Source organism: Condylostylus longicornis, unplaced genomic scaffold (assembly GCF_029603195.1).
Source record: "Condylostylus longicornis isolate FDR11 unplaced genomic scaffold, ASM2960319v2 ptg000038l, whole genome shotgun sequence".
Classification (NCBI taxonomy): Eukaryota; Metazoa; Arthropoda; class Insecta; order Diptera; family Dolichopodidae; genus Condylostylus; species Condylostylus longicornis.
In genome coordinates, this window is record NW_026578007.1 from 16,337,561 (window position 1) to 16,363,544 (window position 25,984).

A 25,984-nucleotide genomic window follows, 5' to 3' on the forward strand; every position below is an offset into this window, starting at 1 on the left:
CTCCCCCAGGGTTTGTGACTTATACTCGTATTTTTTCTATTATTTTATTATGATAACATTCATTATTTTGTAGTAATGCATATAACATGTGTATATATAGCATATAACAGAATTCTCTACATAATAATTACAAAGATAAATTAGTTCAATTATTGATTAAATTATATTTCAAATTTTCATGAATTCTATCACAAAACACAATAAGTTTAGTTTAAAATTTAAAAAAGGCACTTTTAAAGTACTTCATTCTACATCATATTTCACCCTAATTTCATTTTCGACCTAGAAATTAAGAAATATTCCCAAGTGAATGCAGCATATTATGCATAAGGCTGAAACTTTAAGCACTGTTTTCTTTTTTTTTTTTTTAATAATTTATGAATTATTTTTTCAATTCTTTAATATGTTTTTTATATAAATTTTTGTAATTTAATTGAATATTTATTAAAAAAAAACAAAAATTAAACTTGTACCCTTTTTCTTTGCTTGAATAAAAAAAAAACTTAAAGGCAACTCTCGGTAATCGTAGAGAATTTAAAATAGGTATAGAAAAAGCTCAAACAGAACAAATGGCAAATTTTACTGCAGCTCTAATAAAAGCATTCGAAGTATTAGAAATATATCGTACACAAAGTGTTGGAGCTAGATGTAATCAAGCTATTATGATAATATCTGATGGTGCACCATTCAGTTATAGTGAAATATTTGAACAATTTAATGGACAATATCCGAAGCCAGTACGTGTTTTTACATATTTAATTGGTAAAGAAGTAACAGATACAAAAGAAATTAAAGCGATGGCATGCGAAAATTCTGGTTTCTATGTACGTTTAAGTGATTCAGCTGAAGTTAGAGAAAAAGTTTTAAATTATATACCAGTTATGGCAAGACCATTAGTATTAGGACGACATGATCATCCAGTGATATGGACTGAGGTTTATGCTGATTCTGTAGTAAGTATAATATAATATTTTTAGGTTTTTATCAGAAAGTTATTGTATATAATTGAATTGGAATATAAACATTTATAGATTTAGGAGACATACGAGTACAAAAACCAAAAAAAAAAAATTATAATTAATTATAATATCTAAAATCAATTTAATTTTAGGATCCTAAAATGTCAGATTGGAGATGGGAAATTAAACAAAATGATGAGCAAAGAGAAGATGTTGTTAATGTACGTGTCAAAGGTGAAGAATATTTTACGAAAAAAGAAGAAGAGAAACGTTTTCTTCAAAAACAAAGAAGGGTAAAAGCAAGATTTAAAATTAAATTTTTTAAAAATTTCCATAATAAATATTTTTTGTTAAATATTATTGAGAAAAAAATTATTTAAAAAAAAATTTTTATTTTTTAGAATTTACGTATTTATAGTGATGAATCCGATATGTATCATTTTATGACTACAGTATCAATGCCTGTATACGATCGTAGGGAAAACGCGGTGAGTTATTTTTTCTTTAAATTTTTATGAAAAAGCAAGAAAATATTAAATATCCCGAGAGTAAATCGTTTACCTATTTTCTATCATATTATTTTCAAGAATATTAATAAAATAACAAAATTTATTTTTAATACCTGAACCAACCGGGTTAACAGGATCTATTGTGCTCCCCCCTGAGTACGGCGAATCCATTTACTGTACCCGTTCGATATCCACCGCCCAGATGAGTTTAAGCTACCGGCATTTTCCTTCTCCAGCGAACACTACACTCTCCCCGTGGGTGTACCGATGTCTCCTAATCATTGCCACTGAATCTGATAGTGTCTTCAATTTCCAGGCCCAACCTACTGAGGTTTCATCCAAGGCGGCAGTAACCTAACACGATCCTGGTGAGAATTCTCACCTCATTCTTACCCATCCCTATAATCACCTTAAATCATAACTGCTAGTTATAATGTTCAGAACGTAATCCGGGGCCTGGAAAACATCCCCAGTGTCCTGGCCGCCACCGCTCTGAAACTTTTCTTAGTTCCTAATGAACACTATGTGGTCCGATTTCGCAGATAAAGAGATTTGAAAGCCCTCTTTATTACCAGTGCGTCAGCTGCTTCATTTCCATTTACGCCCAAATGGCCAGGCAGCCTAATTCATTGAGTGATCTACCTAATTCATTGAGTTCATCAAGATAGATCCATATTACCTCAGAGGAAACTGCAAATGAATTCAGCGATGCGATGACAGCCCAACTATCCGACATAATCATTATCTTCTGTCCTTGATTTTCCCTTTCAAGGCTGAATCGAATGAACAATTTAATGGCGTACACTTCAGCATGACCGACACTTGGAAAGGTTCACGCAGGTTGGAAGAATTTGGTTCTTGGCCTAAATATACCCGCCCCCGTCACAGGACAGGTCCTTGATCCATTAGTGTATTACCTGCCAACTTGCTCAGCAATATAGTAAAATTTTTCTGGAAGCTGCACTTTTTTACCAGATTCTTGATCGATCAGTGTTCCACTTGATAGCGTGTGATCCCACTGGATAACCTGAAAATTTGCGCTCCCAACTCCTCCTATTGCTCAGCAACGAGGTAAAATTTTTCTCCAAGCTGCAACCGACCTCTGGCTGAGAAGACGATGTTGATCCATTGCTCCATCACTTCAACTCCATTTCCTCCCAGTATATGAAAGAACAGCCTTCACTGCCATTTTAACAATAAGGTGTCAAGAAATTATTCCCAAAATCACCTCAATTGCCGCAGTTTAACCCCCCGTGATGCACAAGCATGCGACTCTCCACAATCTTTCCTGATTCTAAATACTGGAATACAAGAAAAGAGAATTTAAATTAAATATTGTATAACGAGAAAATTGTATAAACTTACATACGTATATCATAAAACTAATTTGTTAATTTTTAAATTTAATAGACAATAACGTGGATCTCATTTAAATTGAGAGCACGATAAGTTATTTAATATTTTCTTGCATACTATATGTAATTCATTTTTTTCTTCTTTTGTTTTATATATTTATTTGAAAGATTGGAGGTGATAATTTTTTTTTTTATATCTTTATTTTTTTTTTTTTTATTCAAATTTAGTTTTAAAAATGAAAATTCGAAAATTGAGAAACACTGTTTTATGACATTTAAATTAAACTGTGTAATTTTCAATTTTCAAGTGTCAAAAAAATAATTTTTCTTTTATTATTTTTTATTTGCAAAGAAAAAACAAATTATTAAAAAAACAAACAAATAAGAATCATTATAATTATTATATAAGAAAAACTTAACATAATATAAAAAAGAAAACTATATGGAATTTTGAATTCATCATTAATATACCCAGGGTTTAAAAATATTAAAAATATTTTAATTAAATTTTATATATTTTCTTCATATCCTTAATATTTTTATAATATTAATATTAATAATAATAAAATATAGAATATTTCAAAAATTTTTATTTCATAAAATTTATTTTAATAATTAATAAAATAATATAAAAAAAAATATAGAAAACAAAATATTAAAATTAAAAGTAATTATACAAATTGTGTGTGTAATTACAAAATAGAAAACAAAAAACAAAAAAGAAAGTATAACATATAAAAACATCAAAAAAAATAAAAAAATCAAAAATTTGTAAGAATTTTTATTTTATAAATTGAAACCCAAAAAAAACCCATTTTATAGAATATCACCGAAGATGTCTTAATTAACGAAGCTTACTGGGAATCTCGCACAAGAGAGGTATTTTTTTTCAATAATGGTGATTTAGGAAATTTGTTAATTAATTAATTATTTATTTTTTTTTTACTTTATACCATAATTATATTATATTATATATTCAATAATATACACATAAATATTATATTGCATACTTAACTTGATATTATATAAATTGAATTTTACATATATTAAATTTGAACATATAAAAACCAAACATTATTCAATTAAATTAAAATTATTATATTATATATATAAACATTACATATATTATAATTAATTAATTAATTAATTAAATAGTAAAAAAGTAAAAACACAAAAAAAAAAGTTTTTTTTTTTTTTTCAATTAGTCAAATTTTGTATTGAGATTAAATATTTAGCCCTAGCATGAATCCCACTCGTAGAATCTTATAAATTACGAACTTAGGTACGACATAGAATTTTTAAATGACTACAAATTCCATTCGTATAGAGATTGTGAATTAGTAATGACAGTAATCATTTTTCGGAATGTCAAAATCAGTATTTTATTTCAAACTGTCAAATGTTTGTTTATAAGATTATTATACATATATTTTTTTGGTGATATTTGAGCAAATAATTTTCATACAAAAGAATATTTTTTAAAAGCGGCGTTTTTAAGTTTTTTATTAGTTTTTGAATATTTTTGATAAAAAATTTTGTTTTTAAGTAAATGTAAATTCAAAAATGATAGTAACTGTGTTAGAAAAAGAAGAAAACATAGAAAACTCAAAAATTAAAACGACCGTTCTCTTAAAATTGCTTGTTATTTTTACTCGATTTATTACTACGAACTCGAACGAACTACTCTCTATTATGAATATTCGGGACAGAATTTTAGTAATTCAGAATTGACAATAATATGACATTCGTAATTTACATTCGAATTTTATGGCTACGAACGGAATTCATGATAGGGTTGATTACATAATAATATTTTTAGATAAAAATTAAATTCTAATTACAATTTACATACATATATAATTAATTATATTCTCTAGTTAATTTTAATTTTAATTTAATTTAATTTTTCGTATTAGAAAATTTTGAAATAATTTATAAAATTAATGAAAATTATATAAATTAATGATATTAAATAGATTTTTTTTTTTGTAAAGCCAGTTACATCATTTTACATATGATTGATATATGATTAAATAATTAAATTGTATTAAAAAATTAAAATGAAAAAAAAATTTAGAATTATTATTAATTACTAATTTTTTTTTTTAAATTTCAATTGCATTATGTAATGTAAAATAGTTTGAAGTGCTAAAAATAATATTAATAAATTAAATATAATAAATTAAATAATAAAAATATTAAAAATATAAAATATATAAAGTATGGATTTTATAAAAAAAAAAAATTAATTTGTTACAAATTTATATTGAAGAATTTAGTTTATATTATCAATCTTGATTGAAGCAATTACCTCACTTATATGGCAGCTTATATAAAAGTTACATGATACAAAATCACTGCCTCAAAGCTCAAGAGCTTTAAAATAACAGAACATAATTTTTTTTCTAAATTACTTTGTTTTCTATTTCTTCAAGGATTGTTAAATTCAAGATTTTTTTTCAAGCTAATTGTTAAAACAGAGCCAAAGCGGTGGGCGGCAACAGCGAACAATTTTCATTGTTAACCCGGAAAAACAGTGGAACGGCAGAATAAAAAATATGATGTCAAAAAAAAAACCGCCAGCTGTAAAATACAAATTTCGACTATTTTGCAACTGTTGGTTAAATTTGCAATGGTCATTTTGCTTCTGGGTAGTCTTATTTAAATAATGTGTATTCTATATGAATTTTTATATTTCGTCGCGAAGAATCGCTCTTGTTCTGTTGCTAACTTAGACATCATTGAATTTCAAGCTGACATACAAAAAAAAGCATTTTAAATTTCGAACTGATTTCAAGTCAAGTACTCAAGCTGCCATATATACGTAAGGTGTGTTGAGCAATATATAATAAGTAACATTTTAATTTTGAAAATCAAAAATATACATACATTCCATATTATTATAAAAATATACAATATAATTTAAAGAAAAACCAATGTAGTTCTAAAAAATATGTTAATTTGTTTTTTTTTTTCTTACATTAGACATTAAATTACTATATTAATTATTTATTAAATTATTATATATATTTTGTTATATTTAATATAACGAGGGCTTATGGGGAAAACCCTCTATATCTCACATTTTAAAAATTTTGAAATATATTTGAAAAACAAAAAATCTAAAATATTATTTCACTGCTATTCATAATACAAATGTGCAGATCATAAATTAAAACAAAGATATTTTTATTCCAAAGTTTTACAGTATTCCCAAAATATTACAGTACAAATAGTAGTAATATGAATTTGGTAGGTTTTTTCCATTAATTGTAAAGTATTTTAAAATTTTTTCTTATGTTAGATAGAAGGATTTTCCCCGTAAGCCCTTGATAATATATAAAATTTTAATGTGGAACTATAATTGATATAACATAATATGAAAAGTAAGAAAAAAAATTGTCAATTTTATTAATAATGTTATAATATTAAAATTAAAAATATTAATTATTTTTATAAGTTTGACTATGATTGTCATAAATTTATATTCTTTAATAATATTTTATGTAAATTAAATAGGAATTTTCTCAAATATTAAATAAGAATTAAGGCCAGTGATGTATTTCAATTTAGTTAATAAAATATAGACAAATTTTGAAAAATTAAGGGAATACGAGTATTAAATACAAGGCGTTTTTGTACGCTACGCTGAAATATCTAAATTTAAACTTAAATTTCTAAGTTGCAGAATAAAACAATATGCAAAAACGTCAGCTCAGTTTTTTATGTTAACGCAATCTGCAAATTCTGAAATATTTGAATAATTAGTCGTCAAATATTTCAGAATTAAAAATCAAATTGATAAAAAATATTACCTATTATTTTTAAATTTGAAAGCAAAAAAAAATCTCATTTTTGCGCTAATTTTCTGATGTTTCTTTATTGCCAGTCCGGCAATTCATTCCTTCTGATAGAGTGTATTGCCGAATGCGAGTATTTTATTACAGCAAGTAATTCCTGAACGATTTATATGTATATATCTTCCGTGTGTACAATAGCGTATACAATTTTCGAATTTGTTACAACTGAGAACTATAATAATATATATATATAATATTATAAATCATAATATTTAATTGTTGTGTAAATCAACAAAACTATAAAGTATGAATAAAACTAAAACATTTACATATACAAAATAATATCTCTTAGCAAGATGTCAAATAAATATTTGTCAAAGGTGACAAATAACTCATAATAATTTATGTCAATTGTGGTCAAATTATCAAAATATTTATTATTATAAGCAATCAATTTTGACATTTCCTTCGTTTAAATATTAAGATATATCAATTGTAGTTAATAATTTTTAATAATTTTCCTGAACGAAGAAAACAAATTTGTTATTATTATAATTTCTTTTTCTTATATTTCAGAAAAAAATTTTAATTCAGAAAAATATTTAATATTTTTAAAGAAAAATTTAAATACCAAAATTTCTATAATATTTAAAATATAGTTAAAAAAAAAAGAACAAGGTTCGTCTAGTTTTTTTTTCTTAAAGTATATAATTAATATACAAATACAATATATATATATATATATATAAATTATTTAATTATATTAAAGAAAAAAAACACGAAGTAAAGAAATTTTTTTAAATTATAAAAAAATGCATGAGAAACCACTTGGTTTCAATGTTGGTTGTATTGTTCTTTTTTTCTGGCAAATTTTCTATATTCAAATTTCGTTAATTACATATTATATTCTTCAATGATAATAACTTTTATAATAATTAATACTAATAATAATAATAGCAATGATAATAATAATGGTATAACAATAATAATAGTAATCGTATAACAATAATAATAAAATAAATGTACGTGTGTAATCATTATGACAAGATTTGAAAAAAAAAAAATGATTTCATTTATGTTGTTCAATAATTTTTTATTAATTATTTTATATATTTTTTTAGAGACATTTTATACTATTGTTATATTTATTAAATAATTTAAGTTAAAATTATTTTTTATGTAAGTAATTATTGTCATCATTTTATTATTCAATTGTAATATTTTATTTTTTTGTTATAATTTGTGATGTCATATAAAAATGTTAAATCTAAAGTTAATTAGGTCAATCGATGTAATTGTGCTCACACATACATATAGAATTTGATTATTAGTATGATAGTAAATGACTGACAAATTAATTTAATAAATAATTAAATTTTATATATACATATATACCTACTAAAGTCTATGATTTCTGTTATTTGAGAATATTTTGATGATATTGTAAGTTATTTACATAGGTACTTATTTTGATAACTGAAATTCAATTTTTTAGTTCTGTCAATATGATCACTAATATAATACTCGAATATTATAAACATTAAATTTTAATTTTTTTTGTTAATTATATGATTATATAGTTTATTATTCATATTTTTCTCGGTTATTGTAAACACATTTGAGACGGTCGGCACATTACTGGTCTACTTGCAAAAATGACATTTCGATTAAATTTCTATTGAAATATTTAAATATATTTTTGAAAAAATTTTTATGTAAAAATAGACTTAAAAGAAGAGTAAACTAAGTATTTTAAAAATATAGAACAATTCTTTAGACTATTACAGCTCTATTGAAAATAATAACTCATTTTTGCCAAAATGTTTGATAGGCCACTAATGCTCTGAGCACCTCATTTCAATTTTTCCAAATTTTTATAAATACAGAACGCTAACGAAAAATGTCACGTCAGCAAAATATATAATTATTTAACCTTTGAATTTGATCGTTATGTTAACGCTTTTTTCAATTTTTTCCTTTTCACTCATCCTAAATATATACAATATATTGATATAATATTTTCGTATATGGGTGAAAGTAATTTAAATAATGTAGTAGATTTTTTTTTATAAACAGTATTTTCATTTGCTCAAAGAAAGGTACTCTTTTAAAAACTATTGGTTTGTCCCATCTTTATTTTTAGAAAAGTCACTTCGCACAAAGTTTTCTCTTAAATAACAGAAAGAAAATATTAATTTGAGAACAAAGTATTAAATTAAATAATAGATATTTAAGTTGAAACATATACAAAAATATTTTAACAAAAGATCATTAAATACACAAATTAATATTATTTTTGAATTTTGTTTTTATTAAATTTTAGAATAATATTATTAGATTTCATTAGAATATTAGAAAATTTATAAGGTTTGTATTTGATAGAAAATAATATTTATTTATAATAATATGTAGGGAAAAGAAAATGTAGTAAAATTCTTAAAACGAAATATATACTAAACAAAACAATTAATAAAAAAAAAAACATTTTATTTTTAATCACAATATATATTTATACATTATAAATAAATTTATTTTTTCAACATAATTTTCAAAACATTTGTAAAAATTTTTGATTTTCACTCAATATTGAATAAAAAAATAAACTGAACACAATTAATTAAATTAAATATTTTATTGTTATTACACTTAAGTCATTTTTATATACACCATTATATATAATATACATATAATTAAAAATAAAAATATTAGAGATTTTCATAAACGCAATACTGCAAAGTAATAACAATACAAAATGTAACATTGCGCCGTAAAATATAACCTGATGCGAATACTCATATATTAATTTTGTTATATTCCGAAAAATTAGTCATGTTTGTCAACAAGTTTTAGGTTAGCAATACATATTTTTTTATGAAAACAAAAATATAGTACACAGGCAATTTGCACCAGAAAATAGGGGAATGTGAACCGTAATTTTTTCAATTTTTTCCATTACGTGTTGTCATATGCACGTAATTTGATAACATGCATGTATATTCAGAATAGCTCAAAGTTTATTCAGAATTATAAAGTTACAAAAAAGCGGTTATTATGCGAAATTTGAACTATTTAATGTATTACTCTGAAAACGGGTAAGCCGGGAGAAAATTTGTTTAGGGAGGTGCACTTTTTTTTAAGACCGCGTAGGGCGCAGAACAATTCAAAACCTAATTTGAACACAGTTTTCTCTATATATCGCCATATAAGTACTGCGTTTATGAAAAGGCCTATTATATTAAACACTACTTATTCACAAATTTTTTTTTCATTAAAATAAAATTAAAACTTAAAACATAAATATTTAATTTTATTTGATTTAGAAAACTAAGACAAAAAATGAACAAAAATTTCAATTTTAAATTTTAATCTCATAAATTTAATAATATGCAAATTCTATTTGGAACACACAATAATGTTAAATAAAAAAAAACAAGAAAAAAATTAGTTAGCTTTCACTTCAAACCTTTTTTTATAGAATTATTATGTTAAATACACATTTATTTATTTTTTAATAAAACATTTAAAATTACATAAAATCAATAATTTATAAACATATATAAAATATATTTTAAAAACTTATTTATACACACACATTGTAATATTAAATTTTAAGGAATTTTAGAAATTACTGTTATATATATATTTTTTTTTTGATAATATTATATTTTAGGAACTATATATAGCAAAAATGTAGTTCATTAAAATATAGGATATAAAATTAATAAAAATTAAAGTTTTGAATATTGTATTGTAGAATGAATTTTATATAGCTAGTTGATTTCTTTTTGAAAAATTTAATATACTTATTATATAATCACTAATAATTATATAGAGTGCGATTCTCATTATAATGTTATACTTATTATATCGGTATATATAAGAATATTATAAAATAATTATTTACTTAATTATTTTTATTTAATATAATATAAAAATATTTTGAAAATAATATAAAATTATAATTTATCAATTAAATTATACACATATTTTACAAAATAATTAATTATTTATATAAATAGAAAATATTTATTTTTTTTAATCTATTTAATTTTATTATTTTCATTTATATTAATATACTACTCATATATATATATACATAAAATATTATAAGTACAATATATATATATTTAATATTTTATAAATAATTTAATAATTTATTATATACTAGTATTTTACGAATTAAAATTTCAAAACCATATAATATTTTATATGTGTTTGAATATATATTTCAAACTCTTGTTTTGAGAATAAAATTAATTTTAAATTTGAGCCATGCTAGCCTGAAAGCTTCGAACTTAAAATGACAAGTGATCATCTCTTAGAGAATATCTGTGATTATGATAAATATAATGTGATTATGTTTGGATAATTTCTGTTATAAATTAGAAATTTTAATTTCAAAATATTCAATATTCTAGAATAACGCATTTGAAAAGCTATATTAAAAGTTAATCACCTTATACTTGTGTTGATTTGATTTTTTTTATTCTCTGTGCAGATACATGCGTTATAACTGCAAAACTACTACGTTTGACTATAATTTACATATAATATTATAATATATGCATTGCATTTATTGACATTGTATTGACATTTATTGTCGACATTAATTTTTTTTATATTCACAACCATGTTAAAATTCAATTATCCAATAAAAGTTCTGCTTGGTATTGATTTTTATTTTTACTTTTGCATATTTTCGTTACTGCCACATACTGGACTTTATATAGTATTGTCATATATCTGCAAAATGGAAGTCAGTGATAGTTATAGTTTCTTATAGTACATACTGAACTTAATTTGAATCAATTAATATTATGCGCGTGTATAATATATACAATGTAAATGATCTTACTTAGTTTTTTTTATTAATATGAAATATATTTCGATTAACATTCCATTTTCTCTTTTTTCGCAATATTATCCAAAAACAAGCAGTATAAAATTCCAAAATATTTCAAATAAACAATATAAATAATAATTATTAGAATAAGAAATAATATATAAATTCTATGTTAAATAAATGTATTATTTATTTAATGTTATTGTAATAGTATAATAAATTAATAATTAATTAATAATATTTAATGTAGTTTTTAATGATACACAGTTTTATAAAATATTTTTTTCTTTAATTTTCATAAAATATATAATAATAGTTTTATTGTCTAATAATATTGTATACAATTATATATTAAAAAATTTATATATGTATAAATTAATTAATATATTCTACACATATTGTTCATATTTCATATTTTAATTTTTTGCTTTGTTTATTCTATTTATTTAATTTTTTATTTATTTATTTTTTTATTACATATATTTAATATTAATTAATTTTATTTTGTCATTTGTTGTTTTATTGATAGGATCATTCTGAATTAAATTTTAGTTTAATAATTAAATATTTTTTTAATTAATAATTAAAGATTTAAAATATTCTGAACTTTATAAAACTACTACTAAATTTTGAACTTTATAGTAAATTACTATATTAATTTGATTATTAATTACTATATTGATTTGATTATTGTATTTTATATTAATTTTTCTATAAACTGCTTTAATCTTCAATATAAATTAATGGTAAAATACAATAATTAAATTGAATTATTTTAAATTTAGTAAAATATAAGATAAACAAGTTGAAGTCTAGCTGATTTTTTAAATTTAAATAAACTAATAATATGCTGGAGCAGTTGCTAAAATTATTCTATAAAAATTTTTCCAATTTTCTGTTCCATTATAAATAAAACAAGAGTATATTATAGTACAAATAATATAAAAACATACAAAAGTATATAATAAAATTTTAATTCTTTGATAATTAAACAACATATTCCAAAACACATAAATGCCCACGAAATGTAAAATTATAAGCCTTTTGACAGATTTATAATATATTATGGCAACAAATAAATATTTGACAATATAATATTCATGTTCATACTCATGTATGTATGTATTAATAGTTGAAATTTATCTGTATTAATTCAGAAGTATTAAATCGAACAAGTAATAAAAATGCCAATTCATGATTTACATATAAATCAAATTTTATTTTTTAAAATATAAATAATATTATGTCTATAAAAACTATTATATTTATAGTAATTTCGTATAGGTTCTTTTAATTTAGTTATTTTTAAAATTATTTGCTATGTAATTCAAAAAATACACTTGATCTTTATAGAACGCGCGATTTTGCTTTTACATAAATTATAAATTTGGGTGGATTATTCGTGTATAGCGCGAGGGCAGGCTCATTTTAATAGCCTGTATAATATTTAATTGAAAAATAAATTTAAAAATCTACTTACAAATCTACTATGAAATGTCTTAAATTGGTTTAATACTAAAAATCACGGTTGTTAGTTCTTTATTAAGAGATTAATATACACAATGAAATTTTAAAATGAAGAAAATATCAGGTCAATATTAACTTAACTGAACGGCACAAATGAAAGTAAAAATCAAAATTTTAGTATTTTATTAGCTGAACTTGCTGTCATAGGATACACTCAGACCAAATAGACCCTTTGTAATACCGTTTGATCTCCACATCCCCACCTTCACTTTAATCTGTTCGAGTCTTTTATAAACCGGTTTAAATTCCCGGCATCTGGATATATAAGGATCATGTGAACATTAATATTCTTTTTTGTTTAAAAATAACCTTTATTGCCCATATATTATTAATTTTTTTTTCTAATAAAATTTTTTTATTAATCATAAATTGATTTATAATTTATGCCTAAAATTATAGTATCTAACTTTTGGCGATAAACTTCACTGTCACTTTGTCGTTCACTTTTTAAAATAAACTGTATTAATATTTTATATATATATTATACCAATAAAATTTTATATGATTATATTTATTTGAAATAATAATTTTTGTTCAAAAAGAAAACATAAAATTCCGATTATCCCAGTATATTATAGAATTGAAATGAAATTAGGTGAATTTGTTATATATGTAATAAGGAACTAAATTCAAAATTACAAAGTAAAACAAAAGTTATTAAGAACTCTACATATTTAAATAATTAAATAAATAAATATATACTAATAGTAATATTAATAATAATAATAAATCATGAGCATCCATTTGGTATTTGAAATCCTTTAGTAGTTACGGAACTTGTTCCTACTACAAGGGAATGATAGTCCCGGACCGGGTGAAAGAAGTTAATGATTAAATAATTATTATATAGTATACAATAATAAATACGGATATACATCAAGTTATATATCTATAAATATACGTCATATATAATATATATTCATATATTTATATAAAATTATATGTATATAGTTTATTTATTACATAAATTTATACATATTTAATAATAGAAAAAGTTTAATAATATATATAGTACATACTTCGTAAGATATTTGTTCTAATTCATTAATACACCGTTATATATAAAAAATATTTATACTTGTGATATATATCGCATATATATTTGAAATATATATATATATATATATATACATGATAAGTACATCGTACATAACATATCTGTATATATATATATAATATGATATATATCGAAATGTAATACATTTATATATATATATCTATATATAGATATATCTATATATATACAAAAATATATACATACATATAATATAGAGTACTTTTTACATTTAGTTAAAAGAAAGTTTTTGGTAATAAAAGTAGCAGTCGATATATATATATATATATATACATAATTTTAAAAAAGTATATATATATATATTATATTATAAACCGTAGTTGTTATGATTTTCTAATTTGTATTAAAATTCTGAGGTTTTTATCGAAATAGTATATTAGTTATTTATTATTTATTTAATTAATTTAATTTTATTTTATTAATAATTATATAAATTAAAAATATATATAGAAAAAAAAATATATATATATATATGTATATATATTATTTCTTTGTTATTTTATTTATATTAAATAATTTTTTTCAATTATATATCTTTAGACTCGGATAGCAAATTTACTCGGAGTAGCTGGGATTGATGTTCCAATTAGAGATCTTAAGAAATTGTTAATGCCATTTATGGTAAGTTAAATATAATTATATCTATACAAACGTATGTTCGAAGGGTATTATAGATTTACCATTAGCACACATGTAATGGTTAACATTTGTTTTATATTATAGCTCGGACCAAATGGTTATGCATTTATTGTCACAAATAATGGATACATTTTAGTTCATCCAGATTTTCGTCCAATTGTGAGTAAAAATTATTATTTAAATATGTATGTACACTTTTAGAATTTCTTTTAAAGAAAATAATTTTTTTTTTGAATTTTTAAAACTTGCTTTTTTTAAATTCTTTCAGTTCCAAGGTGATATATTAAAGCCTTCTTATAATTCTGTCGATATGGTTGAAGTCGAATTAATGGATGATGGTAATGATCCTAGAGTATATAGTTCACATTTAATAGAGGTGAGAAATTTAGAAAAAAATTTGTATTCGGAAAAAAGAAAAAATATTAAAAAAAATGTTGTTTTAATTCTAATTACAAGATGAGAGATGCAATTGTTAATCAAACAACAGGAAGATTATGGCTCAAAACTAAGTATCATTTTGATGAAATGGTAATTAAAATTTCTTTTTCAATGATATTAGAGAAGAATAATATAAAATTTTATTTCATTTTATAATTTAAAAAACAAAACAGAGACGTGCCACTAAGAATAGTCGAAGATTATATTTTTGGACAAAAATTCCAAATACACCCTATACAGTGGTTGTAACATATCCTGAACAATATGGTTTATATAGAATTGATGTTCAGGGTGAAGAGGAAATTCATCGTGTTATAACAAAAGGATTATCAATATCAAGTTTTTTCAGTGGCTCAAATTGGAGAATTCATCCTGACTGGTAAAATAAAACAATTTTTTCTTCAAAATAAACAAAAAAAATACATAAAATTCATAAAATATTTTTTTTTCGGTTTTAGGATATATTGTAAACATAGAAATATGACATTTTCGACAAAAGAAAGCGAATTATTTTATTTTATGGAGAAAATGTCAGAGCCAGGATGGAAATGGCCACTGAGTCGAACGCCACACCCGCCCGAACATACATACAATTCAGCTGCCACGTATTGTAAGTTTTTCTTTTGTATTATTCTGTTTTTTTTTTTTTTGTTTTTTTCTTTACTTGTATACATGGGATATATGTACATGACCATACACATAAAATATGATTAAATATTGAACTTTTTTTATATACATATACAGTGGTGGTCATAGAAATAAAATCACCTGCTTTCATATTATATTCGACTACTAAATTTGTTTTCAGTTACAATTAGGCATTATTGTTGTTCGTAAACAGTAAGAGCATATTGCGTTATCAAAAATATTTTCGGAGAAAAAGGGTGTTCGCATTTTATCTGATGAATATAAGCATTATTTTATGATATAAAGCCAATATTTTAAGTTCTCAATATAATTTTGTATTATAAGTTTAATGTAAAATAACCATTAGGAATGGCCAATCTATTAATTGTGCATCAGAAGAGAGAATAAACGCATTAACGTTCCAAAATTAAGGTAAATCTCAACAAGATAATAAATATTATTTTGGGAGCAATAATAATGACTAATTATAATTGAAAACAAGTGTAGTGGTCGAATATAATATAAAGGCATGCGAGGCATATGAAGGCTTCTATGCCCGCCACTGTATTTTATATTTTTGATTTTTTTCAAATGATGCTTATTAAAAAAATTTTTTAATGTTGGATAGTTTGCTTTTAATTTTTATAAAAAAATTTTTAATGTTTGTTTTGAAAATTTTGGTTTAATTTTTATTTATTTTTTTTTCTGTTGTTTTGATTATTTTTTATTATTTTAATTTTAATAAGTCAGAAAATTAGAAATTTAATTTAATTATATATTTTCAATATCAAAATATGAATTTATCTATTGTTATATAAGAGTACATAAACTATGTTTTTTTTCTAAAATTTATATTGTAATTAATATTCAAAATCAGAATGTTATCATTAAGATTAAATGGTTTAAACTTTTTCAAAAAAAAAATTATCTGTCCAATTATAAATTCAATTCGTAGAATTCCTACGGATTACACGCTTAGCTATGACGTAGATTTTTTGAATGATCACAATTCGTGGAGACTATAATCAAACAAATTTCATTCGTAGAGACTATGAATCAGCAATGACAGTACTCATTATTCGGAGTTTCAAAATTAGTATTTTATTTAAGCTGTCAAGAGTTTATTTACAATAAATTTTTTGTTGCTATTATTGAGTGAACAACTTACAAAAGGAATTGTTTTAGTTTTTTAATATTTTTGAAGAGTGGAAGAAACATTTTTTTTTAGTAAATATGAGTTTATTTCTCTTTATGTGAAACTCTGTTAGAAAAAGGAGAAACCAGAGAAAACTCAAAATTTAAAATTACAATTCTCTTTAAATTGCTTGTTACGTGTTGTGTAATTATTTGGTTCGTAGACTTTTTAGCATTTATTTTTGCTCAGAACGTAATTTATGATAAATTCGTATAATAGAGTATTACGAATATTACGGGACAGAACTTTAGTTATTCGCAATTGACAATATGACATTCGTAATTTTTCAAATTTAAAGCTACGAACGAAATTTTTAATATTTTTATAATTAAAACAAATTTTTAACAAAATTTATACAAAAATGAAAAAGAAAATTTGTCTTATAAAAGAAGGATATACATTCTGTCATTTGAATATTTTTACTATACATATATACACAATATTTAAATTAAATGAAAAATTATTATTGATCATAATTACAAAATTAAATAATTAAAAAGTATTATAGATTGAGTGAATGAAAAAAATTTATATTTAAATAAAATTGCATTGCTTATACATTATTTGCTATATTATACTATATAATATTTAATCAAAACTTAATTAATTATTTAAAAGAAAAAATAAATTAATAAATATACATATAATAATAAACATTATATTTCAATTATATCTCAATCATTTATTTCTCATTACAAAATCAATTAACATTGCTTCATCAAAAATTAAAATGTTAGAGAGCTAAAAAATGTACAAAAAATTAACAAAAATTTACAATTATTACTAATTAACTGAAACATTCTGAATTATATTATCATATTGTAATTGAAAATATTTTATTGTTTTATTAAATTTCGATTTTCAACTTCATTCTTATATATATATATATACATATATGCATTACTATAATATTATTATATAAATGTATATATATATTTAATTTTTTCATTTTAATATAATTTATGTTAAATACTAAATATCTTTCGTTTTATATACTCTATTCTATATTATTTTTCTATTTTCTATATTATACATTATTTAGGTATATTGACTATCATATAAAATATTATAATCACTCATATTCTCTTAGACGTATATCATTATTTGAGGTAATGGTGAAATATTATTAAAAAATTTTGTGATTTGCAGAATAGAATAAATTGCAATTTTAAAAGAAAACTTTAATGCTTTTGAATATTATCCCATTAGTTCATTTGATGTGTCTAACAGAGTATGCGATAATATTTAAGATAATTGAACTTAAATACTGTTTTGTTTTTGTCGACCGCATTGCATTCAATATTGTTACGTGATGCCACCAAATTACACGTACCGATCTTTGTGCGGAAATATATTTCTCTGTGCTAAATTACCGTAAATAAATTGTTTTTTAGAGAGGATGTCTGTCGATTTATTTGTCTTTCTGTCTGTGCAGATCAGTATGCCAAAATCGGCTGAACCGATTTTTTCGAAATAAGACGGTTTAATCAAATTTTTTGATTTGTCATGTCTGTAGAACTAGATGGCTGCTACGAACCGATTTTACTTTGTCGACTAATTTGTAAAAAAAATTTAACGTATTTCTCTGAAGTCATTGAACCTTTTTGAGAAAATCAGGTGTCAGTAATAATATACAAAAAAATAATCAACCAACTTAGTTGAAATTTCATATTTAAAATCTGCTTATTGACATTTATTGGACCGATAAATTTTTCAGGGATATAAGGGCTCGGAAATAGAATTTTCAGATTTTTTCCCATAAAATAAAATTTTAATTACAAAATTACAAATTTAATAAAAAAAAATTAAATAATTCAAATAATTAACGAAAATATTTAAATATTTACATTCCGAAAAGAAAATTCAAATATTTTTAAATTTAATTCTTGTTGACAATATTTTACTTTTTATCAAAAGAAAATAGATGTACTCGTATGTGTGCAGTTGCATGCTATTTGAATTTGTTTTATACTCTCTCTTTCTAAATGTTTAGAACGACGCGACAAAATATTAAAAATGAATTTTATTTTTAAATGTAAAAGATTTACTTACTATTAGCATTCATAAAATTTTATTTTATTTAAAAATTAAATTTATCTGAAAAAAAAATAATAAAAAACAAAAACAAATTAATGTAGAATCTTGTTTAAATTAAATAACATTTTTTTTTGTAATAAATTTAATAATGTTGTGATATTTTTTGTGTTGTTTAATTCAAAACGAAAGATATATACTTTATACCTAAATATTATATAATATTTTTAATTAATATTCACTCATATTCTGTTGGTCACTTCGCACTCAACTAGATGGGTTATTATTTAAAAATCATGTAATTTTCTGAATAAAATCAATTTCTTTTATACAGAAAAACAAAATTTCGTTCAATAATGTCTCATCACCCTCAAGTGTCGAGACTAAGAAAATATGGGTGGATTATCTCACAATAAATTATGTATATTGAATAGTGTACTAACAATTTTTAATAATAATATTCTTAATGTATATATATATATATACATTATATATATATATATACATTAAGAATATATACATATACATTATATATATTTATATATATATATATATATTTATATATATATATATATATATATAAATATATATACATATATAGAGGTAATTTATATATGTATATACATAATTTATATATGTATATAAATAAATACATATATATATATATATATATATATATATATATATCATATATATCAAACATTCATATTATGTATTTAAAGACATTATACGAATATCTTATGTATATATATATATATATGAAATATTCATATTAAGTACTTCAAAGATATTATTTTTATACAAACATATTTGATTTTAAAAAATTATATGTATATATATATATATATATATATATATATATATCTATTTGACTTTTTTTTCTTGTGTTTCGTTTTTAATATTAATTATTCGTTATAATTTCATTATATATATATATAAAAACAAAAAATACCAAAAATTGGCAAATCCACAGTTAACGTTAAATCAAATTCAAATTCGGGCCATCCTCCAACATCCACGGCTTACAAGGAAAGTTATACACCTTATTTCTGTGAGTAACAAATAAAATAATGAAAGAAAGAAAAAAAAAAAACAAGAATTTTTTGAAATTTAATGTTAATAAATAATTAAATTTCAATATTGAAATTTATTTTTGTTTTTTTTTTTTTTTTTTTTTGAATTCATTTGAATTGAAATTCTAAATAAAATATTTGCACAAAATATATAAGTATGTGAAATTATTAAAATATGTTTATATATACGTATATATTTATATATATATATATGTATCTTATATAGAGTTTCTCACACCTCTTAATTTTAAAAAATTAAATAAAAAAAAAATCAAAAATTTATGTTAATCCTTTATATTATATATATATAGAATTCTTAAAGTTTTACACATACACCAAAAATAAAATAAAGTTATTTATTATATTATATATATATATATATATATATATATATATATATCTGCACTTATTTTTTTATATAATAATTAAATAAATTATATATATGGTAAAATAATAAAAACCCTTTTTTATATGCGAATAAATATATGTATATGTATATATATAAGAAAATATTACATATATATGTATGTATATGATGTATAAATAATTTAAAATTCCATTGTTTTATAAAAATTAATAAATTTTAATATTTTATTAAAAAATTAGTTGATTTCTATTATAATGTTATTTTATGAATATTAATTAATTGTATATGTATAATAATATATTTGACATTTAAAACAAATTTAAAATAAATTTCAATATACGTTGCCAATGCATTTCAAAATCATTTTACTTTTATTTTATTCGCATTGTACAATTAAGCAATTGACAAATTAAAAAATTATCTAGATATATATTGTTATATTAGTAATTTAAGTTGATAACAGAACAACTCAATGCCAAAATTCATGTAGAATATAAATATTAAAATGATACTGCTTAGTATCTGCTTAAACCGCCATGAAATAGCCTAAATTCCTATTTTGCCGCTGGTGATTTTTTTTTTTTGACATCAACTTTTTCCATATTTGTGTGACATTATATGCAAAATTTTGGAACATTTAATTTTGCTGTTCCGCTTTTGTTCTAGGTTAACAAGGAAAATCATTGACTATTGCCGTTCGCCACTCTGTTTTCGTAATTCTATTTTTACAATTTTTATATTTTCTATATATACTACTATTTTTATATTTTCTATATATACAACATGTTATCGATTTTGAAATTTTAATTAATTTTTCAAAAATTGAAATATGAAATACATGCATGTATGTATACAATATTTTATGTGATATGATAAATTTAAAAGTAATTATATCATATCACTTATATATTGTATATATATATATATATATAATCTAATGAAAGCAAAAATTATAGCGACCCTTCTTCTCAATATTTTAATAAACTTAATAAAACTTCTGTTATACATATATATGTAATTCCATATAATATATATACATATATACATATATATATATATACATAAATTGATCCCTAATTATATAATATTAATCAAAATTTTGTACAAAATATTATATTATTTATATATTTAATAAAATTCTATATAAAAGATTTCAATTTTATATATATACATACTCTTATAAAATTAAAATTTATAAATTATTTAAAAGAAAACCAAAAACAAAAACGTTATTATAAAAAATTAAATAAATAAAAAAAAAATAATAATTAAATGAATAATTAATTACATATTAATTAGATTATTAATTAACTATTATTATAAATATATATTAAATTATATATAATATATATATATATAAAAAATTAAAAAAGCCAGACGTATTTTAGAATACGTTAGCTGAGGAATTGCACTCTGTATATCAAAAATCATCATTTTATATAATATTAAATTAATTATTCTTTTATTTTTTTTGTATAATTATATTAACAGCATGAAATTATTATTAATATTTTTTATACATACGAGTATATATATAGTATAATAGTTTTTTTAGTATTAATAGCACAAATTTTATAGTTTAAATTTTATAAATATTTTAGTTTTAGTTTTAGTATATATATACAAATATTAATTGCTGTATCTCATCTCTATATTTAAATATATATTTAGAAAATTTATTTCTCATCATTTATGTATTTATTTATTTAATTATAATTTTAATAAAATATATTATTTAAAATTGATAAATTACATATTATAAAAAAAAAAACAAATATTTTCTATTTTATTTTTTAAATCAATTTTTTTTCTTTTAGGTGATCGTGATCTTGTTCAGGCATTGGCGTTCGATGCTAGAGTTACTGAATGGTTCTCAAAAAATATTAGTAATAAGGATAATAAAGATGATAAAGGGTAAAAATACAATAATTCTTTTATATTTAAAAATTAAAAAAATTAATTAATTTATGTTTCGATTAAGTTTTGATTTTAATTTTAATATTTGATTATTGTTTTTGTTGCTATACGAATACTAATTAATACAATTATATATTGTAAAATATGTTTGTTATAATTTTGTATTTCAAAAGGGTTATTATGGTTTGCGGAATGAATAAGTACTTGACGTGAATCATTTTTTCGAATTTTCGCTAAAATGATATTATGGTTCACGAATAATTAAATTCTCTAGGAAAAAAATCGTTGCTATTGAAAGGAAATCCCTTATATACCGATGGTATATAAGGGATCAGTTAAATCCATCGGGAGTCCCAGACCGTTAAATTCTATAGCATGGTTAACCGACATTTCCTGTAATATATTTTTATTAAATCCGATTTTAATTTCAATACGGGCTACATTCGGATTTCGATTTCCAGTAGCTCTATTCATTTTCTGAACCACTCCAGATTTCTTTTTTTTTTTTTAACCTTAAAATAATATAAACCATCAACTTATAGCAACAATAAAGTTTTGAAATTTAATTCTAGTCCATTAAATATATAAATGCTCAGTTCAGAACGCGAATTGAGTTTAGATTTGACATTTCTCTCGAAAAAATTTTATTCGCCCCGCGAATCATTGTATTATTTAGGCGAATCTGAGAACAATGACATTCACGAATCGTTATATAACCCTAATAATAACTTATTTTTAATTATTTATAATTATTTTTTATTTTTTATGTTTTAAGAAAATTTCTAAAGCTTGCTATTTGTATATATAAATACTTACCTTAAATGTAAAGAAAGTAATTTTTAATATGCACTATAAATTATTATAGCTATAAATTTTGAATGTTTCACAGAATATGCAAATATATTGAAATTAAAAATTAAAAAGCACAATAGATATAAGAGAAATACAAAATAGCTATTGTTTATTATATTTAGTCTGGTATCAAATTTTGGCGAACAGAAAAAGAATTTAAGTTATTTAAACAAAATGTACAAAAAAAAATTTAACAATCCTTCTCTTGAGTTTTTTTTATATAATATGATTTTGATTTTTTGTTTTTATTTAATAATAGTTTATTTTAATTGTGAATGCATATTAAAAATATTAATATTGAAAGATGCTCTCTTTTTAAGCACTTTTCCAAAAAAAAAAATTTTTAAAAAATGTGCTCATTAATTTCAATTTTCGTTAGTCTGGCTGTTCAACAGTTGATTCGTTCGTCCGTCCGTAGATTTGTTTATACAATTTCTGTACTCTTTAATTTTACATGTGAACAGATCATTACTAGAAACTTATTTACGTAGAAAAAATTTTTTATTTAACCTCCACCACTAAGAGCTATAGTCGCTCAAAATCCTAAAAATGCAATTTTTCGGCTATTTAACATTTAATATTTTTTTAATTCTGCAAATGCAGAAGAGTAGTAGATGGATTTTTATGCGGAATAGCAGAGTTGAGAAGGGAAATGACAAATAGGCTATTAAAATTAATCATAACGGTTAATTAGACCGTAAGTTGTAGGGATTTTGAAATTTTAAAATTTGTAATAATTTGCAATTCAGAAAATGTTTCCATTAAAAGCTGATGATAAATGCTATTCCATCACATCAAAAAATATAATTATTTATTTTAATTCATGCAATTAACCCCGCAATTATTATATTAATGCATGTTTTTTTTTTTGTATCATCCTAAGTGTATGCAATATTTGAAATATTTTTGTATATGAATGAAAGCAAACTAAGTAATATAATAGATTGCTTTTAATAGTAATATTTTTACTTGTTTAAGGAAAAAATACTATTTAATATTATTAAAATTTGAATTCCATGGTATTAATGCAATCATAATGCGTCTTTAATGCAATTCAAAAATGTCCAAATTTTTTCTATAATGCATTCACCATTGAAATTTTATAATAAAATTGATTTTACATTATTTATAAATAATTTATTCCTTATCCTTGTATTTTATTTTAGATTCAGAGCAATTTAATAATAATTTGTACAAAACAATTTTTAGTTCAATATTCTAAATTTAATTTAATTATCTACAGTTTGTTGGAACTTATAGTTTTTTTGTGTTAAAAATTAAAAAAAATTTAGTTAATAATTTCCAGTCAGAAATAATGTTACCGTCAAAATTTTTTTTAAATGTGTAAAAAAAATTTAATTTTAAAATAAAAAATATCGACAGGACACTTAAGTACATTGTAGTCAAATTATATACCCCATATTTAAATAATAAAATCAAAGAAATTTTAAATGGATGTTGGCTTATACATGTTAGTTATACAATTGTTTTTACAATTCAAATTACAAAAAAATCAAAAAAGGACAAAAATCTTTTAAAATTTAATCCTGTATTTTTTAATTTTTATTCATAATTTTTAATATTTTTCTTTAGTTTTCCTTGTTTTTTTTTATTTTGTCTTTTTTTTTTTGTTAATTTTCTCTTTCATCTTTTTCAAAAACAAAATGATTTTATTTTTAAATCAACGCAGCAAAAAAGGATACATATAATTTAATTTTTCATAAATATATTAAAAAAAAAATCCTTATTTTTTTTTTTTAAATTAAAATTTTTAAACTTTCCATTATAATGGAACAGCCCAATCGCAGTATTAATGGGTTTACTGCCAAGGTAAATTTTATACAAAAATTTCATGCGAATATCGTCCGTCGTCTTTATTGGAGACAAATTTTATTGGAATTTATTCTATACAATATAAAAACTAAATTAGAATTTTTATGAACTTAATACTCATGAATTTAAGAAAAAATTTAAAGAAAGAAAAAAGTGAAACTTATAAAATATGTAGGGATTAATTTAATTTAAAAAAAAAAAAGTTTTCAGGTTTAAAATTTGTAATTTAAAATGAACTTGTATTTTACGAGTATAATAAAAAACAATAATTTAAATATAATAAGGGCTTTAATTTTTAAGAGTAGAATAGGTAGCTAGGTTTTCAAATTTATCACAGAATAGAAAGAGATCTCTATTCATAATTGCTACATTCTTTGATGAAAAATTTGCTTAGATATATTATTAATTTTGTACAATTAAATGCATTTTTTTAATTAGATCAAAAATTTTTTAATTTTTTAATAAATATTAATTATCATTCTAATTACATAGGGTTGAATTATCTCATTACATGATTACATAGGGTTTAGAATTTGCTAAAATATGTAGTAATTCTTACTACATATAATACACTATATATACAAGCTATATAATATAAATAGCATATTAAATAATATAATTAATTTGAGAGAAATATTGCAGTTTACTTCGTTAGCAAGAGAAATACTATTAAATCGAAGAGAGTAACTGCTGTATATATAGTGATTTTATGCATGACATTAATTGGTTTCATTGAAATTACTGACATTCAATCAATTAATAACAATTTAAAATAAAAATCGCTAAAATTTAGGCTAAAATTATTTTTTCATCTTAAAATGTTTTCATTAAATATTTAAGTAATAAAACATGTATTCATAAAAATCTATCATATTATATAGGACTTAGTCCTGGGATGATTGACTAAATTCTGAAATGAAATTGATTACTTTAACAATAAA

General features: G+C 21.3%; 1 protein-coding gene across 4 annotated transcripts in view; it reads left to right on the plus strand.

Annotated features, from left to right (window-relative positions):
- The window catches only part of LOC129609036 (voltage-dependent calcium channel subunit alpha-2/delta-3), a 41,411-nt gene that overhangs the window by 11,384 nt on the left and 4,043 nt on the right, over positions 1–25,984 (plus strand). Inside the window, exons 7-18 of one of the 4 annotated variants that reach the window (XM_055520876.1) lie at positions 510–953; positions 1,112–1,252; positions 1,361–1,447; positions 3,646–3,702; positions 14,609–14,689; positions 14,792–14,866; positions 14,976–15,083; positions 15,164–15,235; positions 15,319–15,524; positions 15,604–15,755; positions 19,975–20,052; positions 22,259–22,355. In XM_055520876.1, the coding sequence (XP_055376851.1) occupies positions 510–953; positions 1,112–1,252; positions 1,361–1,447; positions 3,646–3,702; positions 14,609–14,689; positions 14,792–14,866; positions 14,976–15,083; positions 15,164–15,235; positions 15,319–15,524; positions 15,604–15,755; positions 19,975–20,052; positions 22,259–22,355 (1,598 nt within the window). The remainder of the gene's footprint in view (positions 1–509; positions 954–1,111; positions 1,253–1,360; positions 1,448–3,645; positions 3,703–14,608; positions 14,690–14,791; positions 14,867–14,975; positions 15,084–15,163; positions 15,236–15,318; positions 15,525–15,603; positions 15,756–19,974; positions 20,053–22,258; positions 22,356–25,984) is intronic. The other 3 variants (XM_055520877.1, XM_055520879.1, XM_055520880.1) reach the window with 3 other exon arrangements.